Genomic DNA, 7,359 nt, shown 5'->3' on the forward strand with positions numbered 1-7,359 from the left:
AATGAAAAAATTATTTAAATTAAATTAAACAGTACTTAATTAGCTACTTTAACTTTCCACCACTGTTCACCCTGCTGTAATCTTCTGTGTCCAAACAAAGATTCAAAAGGCAAATGCATGTACTTACAAGGTTTAGAATAGAATTGAATAATGTATTGGAAGTTTAAAGAAAATCACAACAATGTCACTATTTTGGAAGACGCCAACATGGATTATACACAAAAAAAGCTGAAGCTTGTTTGTTCAAACCACCATGAAACACTGTTTCCTAGCTTTATCAGTCAGTGCAACAGAAATAAGTTGTGTTGAGACTATTTTTGAAAGATGGTATTTGTATATAAACTCACTGTGTGTGTCTGTATGGTTTCAAAGACAGCGATGGTGTGTGTGTGTGTGTGTGTGTGTGTGTGTGTGTGTGTGTGTGTGTGTGCGTGCGTGCGTGCGTGTGTGCGTGCGTGCGTGTCTGTATGTTCTCTGGTGGCACAGAGTGTGCTCAGGCTGTCATTACGTCAAAGATGTGACAGGTGCCTGTTCCTTGCCCTGGAAAGACCTGTCCTCACTGATCAAAGACACAGTGCTGCCTGCCGTCTCCCACACCGCATCTGTCTGTCTCTCTCTCTCTCTCACACACACACACACACACACACACACACACACACACACACACACACACACACACGCGCACACACACACACACACACACACACACACACACACACACACACACACACACACACAGGTATTGTACATGCATGTATAAATGTGCCGCCATAAATGTATCTACTATATAAATACACATGCACCTGTACACACATGCAAATGCATATGCTTGCCTACTCTCTCTCTCTCTCTCTCACACACACACACACACACACACAAGCGCGCGCACGCACGCGCACACACACACACACACACACACACACACACACACACACACACACACACACACACACACACACACGCACACGCACGCACACGCACACAGAGCGCTGAACTGAACCTGGTGTAAGAAGCAGCAGTCAGGCTGGGACATCATGTCAGCTGCACTGCAGAGTGATGGATGTATTCAGCCATGAGGTCTAATGACCAAGGATTGTTTGACTGGCTCTGGAAAAAGATCTGCATCTCGCAAAATCACTAGTCATTTAACACTGTGTGTGTGTGTGTGTGTGTGTGTGTGTGTGTGTGTGTGTGTGTGTGTGTGTGTGTGTGTGTGTGTGCGTGTGTTTCCATAAAGAATATTGATACGAGTCACTATATTTTTCCATAATGTGGACATTTTACGTGAACCAGCTTATAGTTTACATGTTTTCCTTTTTCATAGTTAAACAGTAACACTAGAAAAAATGTAACCTACAACCATATCATGAAAAAAAAAAAAAAAAAAAAACATCATCCTTTAGCATTTCACAAATTCTAAATACATACAGTAAGACAGTGCTGTAGAATAATCTTCCGGGACAGATTCAGACATTTTTCTTTCTTTCTTTTTTTGCCAAATTTGTTCCCAGGTTGATTGCAGAATAACAACTCACGGGTACTTATTTCTTGACTATTTTCACTTCCAGCCTGCTCTGTCTTTCTGGTGCAACAGTGCTGCAACCTCAACAGATGCACTCCAATACCTGCGTCATCTCACACAAGTTGACCCGTCTTCATCTGCTCCCATGTTACTTCAGAACACTTTCGGTGTAGTCTGCATATTTCACAGACTGCAGTGCAGACGCTAGCTTCCAATCTAGAATCCCATGTGTTGTCAGTCAGTGCAATGAAAAAGGTGGAAATCATTGGGATCAATTGTGTATTGCCTAAACTGTGAGCCAATGCCTTGTGACTGGAAGCCAATGGTTTAACTCAGTGGTTGATCTACAAGCGCACAACGCGTCTCTTCACGTTGTGAACTTGCAGGTCGGCTTTTTTCTATTTCTAGATTTGTTTGTTTGTTTGTTTTAAAATGAATGATTAAAACAAATATTTTGACATTTTTAAATATAGGAAAAGAAAATCAAAATTAGTCTGTGACCCACAAATGCAACCAACTGTTTGGGAACCACTGTTTAACTCATTGGCTGGATGACCCTCATCACATGAACGCACACGCACCACACCCTTTCCCTCTGTGTTAACTAGATGATGTCACGGTTGTCACCAATGTTTTGTAGATAGCCTACCTTGGCTCACCCAAAAAAATGGCACGTGTGTCACAGAGTGTTGAACAATTCAGCACAAACCACTCATCTGGTAGCAGTGATGGCTGAGTGGTTAGTGGCCATACCTAGGACTCCAGAGGCCCAGAGGTCGCAGGTACGCTTCCCCACTCCAGCTATCACTGCTCCCCTCCCCCTCGTGCTCCTTGTGGGCAGCACTGGGTTCAGCTGGGTTAAGCTGAAAAAAAAAAGCAGCTGGGTTGGACTGCGATATCTGAATTTCCCTCGCGGGAGGAGTAGGTAACTATTATTATTATTGGTCAATGTTCCACTGTTGGACTTATTGGCTGAGTGAGTGATCCGAATGTTGTGTGCTTCATGAACTGGCCCAGTGGGAATAGTTAGTTAGTCCACAAAATTGATGGAAATAATGTGCTTATTTCTCCTCCTTTTCCATCACGCACCTTGGCTCTAGGGTTATCATAGTTCCATTGTGAGTCAATGGCACGAGATTATATTGTGCTGCTTACAATACATTTGGGTAACCCAGCCCGGAGTGTTTTGTTCAAAATGAATCCTGACGTGAACCCCACCTGTATAATGTCTCAGGCATATTCATATCACCTCCGAATCTTTGTCAGCCATACCTCATCCAGTAAAAGTACAATATTAGCCTCTGAGATGTAATCGAGTGGACGTAAAAGTATTGGAAATTGAAATACTAAGTAAAGTACAAATACCTCAAGTAAAGTACAAATACCTCAAAGGTTTACTTAAGTACAGTACTCTAGTAAACATACTTGGTTACCTTACAGCACTGTACTCTGTATTGTACTGCAGGCAGTATGGCACAGTTATTTTCCAGCATGTTTGTGTTCAACCAAAAGCATCAAAAAAGTAGCAGATCAACACGTTTGTTGATTTGAATGTTGATCTGCTACTGAATTTGAATCCTGAAAAGTAACAGTTTGACATGATATGAGGTTTCCACCCAACAGAGACAATATGAATTGCAATCTAGGCCGGTCATGCCCGCTATACCACACCTTTTACAATACCTGGATGTTAGGAGCAAAAAATAAATAAAAAGGATTTATACAGTGGCCTGGAAGTTCAAAACAAAACCTGTGCTCGAAAGAGCACTGCTTCTCTGGATTTTACAGTGTACAGTAAGTCTTAATTTGAACCTAAAACTGCATCAGTGAGAAATTTGTGAGAGAAATCATGTGGTGTACACATTCTTGGTCCTCCATGGCCAATGATGGGACACTCGACACAGAGGACTTGACAGTGAATCCACTCAGGTTTATTACATTTAATTATATAACAAGGCAACAACAAGGCAATTCAAAGTGCTTTACACAAAGCATTAAGACATTAAGACACAGTGCATTCTGCAAAGCTTGGGCAAATGGGACTCTGTGCGTACAACAAAAACGGTGCTAAGATGTAGGCCATATCTAGGCCAGATGTAGGCCATATCTAAGCCAGATGTCGGCCATATCTAAGCCAGATGTAGGCCATATCTAGGTCAGATGTAGGCCATATCTAAGCCAGATGTCGGCCATATCTAAGCCAGATGTAGGCCATATTTAGGTCAGATGTAGGCCATATCTAAGCCAGATGTAGATCAAATCTAAGCCAGATGTAGGTCAAATCTAAGCCAGATGTAGTCCACATCTAAGCCAGATGTAGGCCACATCTAAGCCAGATGTAGATCACATCTAAGCCAGATGTAGGCCATATCTAAGCCAGATGTAGGCCAGATGTAGGCCATATCTAGGCCAGATGTAGGCCACGCTTCAGGTTACTTAAGCCCTGGACATTTTTGAACATGTTTTTCCCATGGGTTTTAGACCGGAAAAAGCCAGATGTTGGAGCTATAGCTCCTGTTCCAGGAGTACCACTCCAAAACTCTATAGAAAACAGCAGTAAACAGAAAAGAGGTTTTTCTGCAGGTTGTCAGAAGTCTGGTCTGTCCTTCTTCAGCTTCTTGTAGTCCATGTTGATAGCCAGAAACTGATAACAGAGAAGAAGGCAGATATGTGTTTCTGTCAGCATCACAAAATGGTGCCTTTGCACCTGCGGTGTTTGTCTGAAATATGGTTAAAAAACACACTCACAGTCTCCCTCTTTCAGTGTTTTTTTTGTTTGTTTGTTTTTCTTTTTTTTAGCAGGGTTTTACTATAGGCTACGACGCTACGTCCCTTCCGATTTCCCACCCTGTCAAAGCCTGTCGTTCACAAATTGTAACCATACTTAATCAGTGGGACGCCTAAGGGCAAAAAGCGACCGGAATTTGCACAGGACGGAATTCATTTAAAAGTTCACTTTTTATTTAGGCTAGTGGTTAAGATGTTGGCTTTCCACACGGGAGACCAGGATTCGATTCCTGGATGTTGAGTATGCGTGCGTGCGTGCGTGCGTGCGTGCGTGCGTGCGTGCGTGCGTGCGTGCGTGCGTGCGTGCGTGCGCGCTTGTGTGCGTGTGTATGTGTGTGTGTGTGTTGTCATTACTGCACCTTGTACTGGTAGGTAGGGTCAAGCTTATTCCAGGGCTCAGGATTGCTGGTTTTGTTCCACCTACACACAGGTGCAGATAAATATACTGTAAATTGATATACTATACAGTATAAGTATACTTGTTCACACATGCAAAGGCACACGCCTTTGTCATAACTTTTGTGTTCAAAGATATGTGTATAGTGTCTGAAAAGCCTTCACTATACATTTTTGTTTAAGAAATATAAAAAACCTACGGGCGACAAGTCCACATCACATCACAATCTAATGAAAATGTTCTAATTTCTCTATTTTTGTGCAACACTGTCATGCTTACGTATATGTGCTTAAAAATATTTCTCATGAAGTATTGCCAATCATCAATCATGATCATACATGATCTGTCATATAAGCCAATAAAGCACAGCTCACTGCCTTACAGCAATTATGAGCACAGCTGGAGCGTGCCTTCAACCAATCACATTGCTTGGGATGAAAATACAGGTTTTTTTAATAATCCATTCCAGTTTAGCTTAAACCCTACATTGCTCATCTGTCAATTACGATTATGATAATCACATCAAAGGTTAAGGATGAGATGTGGATGAAATGTGACTTGAGGCTCCTTAGTGGGTACAACATGAACTAAGAACAGGATAAAAGAGTATGAGTGAGCAGCCTTACGTTACATATGGCCCCATGGCCAGTCGGATAAGATACAGAGAGGCCCCACCCAGTCCCAGACAGATGAAGAAGAACTGGGGGACGAGCTAGAGGAGCGAGAGAGAAAGGAATAGAGGAGTCAGTGTGCATAGAGAGTACAAATAACAGTTTTAATCTCCACGACTATCTATCATTTCACATTGGTTGCTGCGTATAATAAACAATTTGTTGGAATAATGCAACAACAACAAAAGCAAAGGAACTAATTATTATGTTCTGCTAGTAAGGCACTTTAAAGAGAGCACTACCACTACCTGTCTACCATGGAACAGGAAATGAGTACTTGTGACAAGAGCAATTCATGGACTCATCTTCCTCTCAAAGTGTGAGCCTTCTGCAGTTTTAAAACCATGAGCCCTGCTGTGCCTGGCTGACAGCATGGCTGCACCACTGGCTGAGCTAAGACAAAAAGCCAACTCTTGTGTTCAATAAGGATGAGCATTATATTTCCACTGCCAGGGATTCACCCTGCTCCTGTACATGTGGCTGAGCGAGGAAGGCTTTTAACACACAGCTTTTTGAAGACACTTCTGCTTCAACACCGATACTCACCACACTTCATCACTTTAACATGCATGCTTGTTTGAGTGCAATAACCATTCATTAAAACAACAACAAACGTGGTTTCGTAGGCCAGAAAAAGGTGTTTTAAAAGGATTTGACATGTGTGTATGTGGTTTCACTGGTATTACTGTATCTACATGTCCAATGGAATATGATGTGAAATAAAATGTTCATAAACTTTTAACTTTTCCTAATTCTAACTTTGAATAAAAAACACAAATATTTAGTTCTACTAATATTTATAACTGTCAATCATAGGTTTCTTTTTTAATACATCATAGGTCTAATTTGGCACAGCACATTTTACTTTCTGAGTGAGTAATGTACATGGAATCACAATATGAATCACGATTAGATTATTCCTATAGGCATACACACGATTTGACTTCTGGACATCATCCTGCAAAGTTGGTACAAGCCAATATAGCAAACTGCTCCACATAACAGTCATTAAATTAACTTTTAAATTACTTGCATAGCCTATACATGTTAGGTCGGCTAAATCAAATGCACAACCAATTTGTTTGGTTTGCATTCATGTGCCCCTGCATGAGTAAAATCACTGTATGGCACCCTGGAGCTGTCCAAATACTGATTGGACAAAAGAAAGCCCTATGTTTTTTACATAAATATGTAAACACCTGTCAGTACATACAGTAGGTGACATAAAACATAATTTCAAGAAAGAAAATAAGCTATTGCCATTCTCAAGACAACAGCAAACTACTTACGCCAGGGTGCTTTTTAGCATGCGCTAATGCTCTCCGGAAGAACATTGTTCCAGGCTGGATTTTGTTCATACCCTGTGTCATCACCATTCACCACTCAAAAGTCTCAGGTCGGCTCCAGGATTAGACCTGTTGCTGTCTGTTTCTGTGCTGGAGGGACCCACAACACAAGAGGAGGAGGGAGAGGAGGAGGCAGGGAAAGAACGAAGGAGGGAGAAAAGGATGAGAGGGAGAAAGGAGGAGCAGGGAGGTCATTTGCATCTAATCCCTACAGTTTACTCCATCCAGGGGCGTCACAAGGGGGGGGGGGGGGAGTACTGAGGCACTGAGTTACTAGGGCCCAATGTGGAGGGGACTATTTTATACTTTAGCTATTGAAAAATAGCAGATATACAAGCTCCGCGACACCCCTGACTCCATCCATATACTGTAGTAGGCAATAACACAATATACAAGTTATGTAAAGTCCTGGGCTCCAAGAAGCTCATTTCCCCTCAGTCAAGTGGAGTCATCTTTCCCTTTGGGAGATGATAGGAGGAAGTGGAAAAGCATACAAACATTCTGTCCAAGGCCATTATAAAAAACAGGACTTTGTTTGTCCCTGAAAGCTGAGGGTTATCCTAGTGTATGGACAGCTTTAATAACAGAGATATCAACTACAACACTTCCTGGTTCACTGTGAGTGAATGGAGGTTT

At 41.9% G+C, this 7,359-nt stretch overlaps 1 protein-coding gene across 1 annotated transcript; it reads right to left on the reverse strand.

Moving 5' to 3' along the window:
* Positions 1–4,109: 4,109 nt before the first annotated feature.
* Positions 4,110–6,711, reverse strand: ndufa4l2a (NDUFA4 mitochondrial complex associated like 2a; the record flags this gene model as incomplete). The annotated part of the gene is made up of 4 exons (XM_080733121.1): positions 4,110–4,166; positions 4,669–4,729; positions 5,333–5,418; positions 6,667–6,711. 4 exons carry the CDS (start codon positions 6,709–6,711, stop codon positions 4,110–4,112), a joined length of 249 nt encoding a protein of 82 aa, XP_080589247.1.
* Between the last annotated feature and the right edge of the window lie 648 nt (positions 6,712–7,359).

Source organism: Nannobrachium achirus (assembly GCF_963921795.1).
Source record: "Nannobrachium achirus genome assembly, chromosome: 9".
Lineage (NCBI taxonomy): Eukaryota > Metazoa > Chordata > Actinopteri > Myctophiformes > Myctophidae > Nannobrachium > Nannobrachium achirus.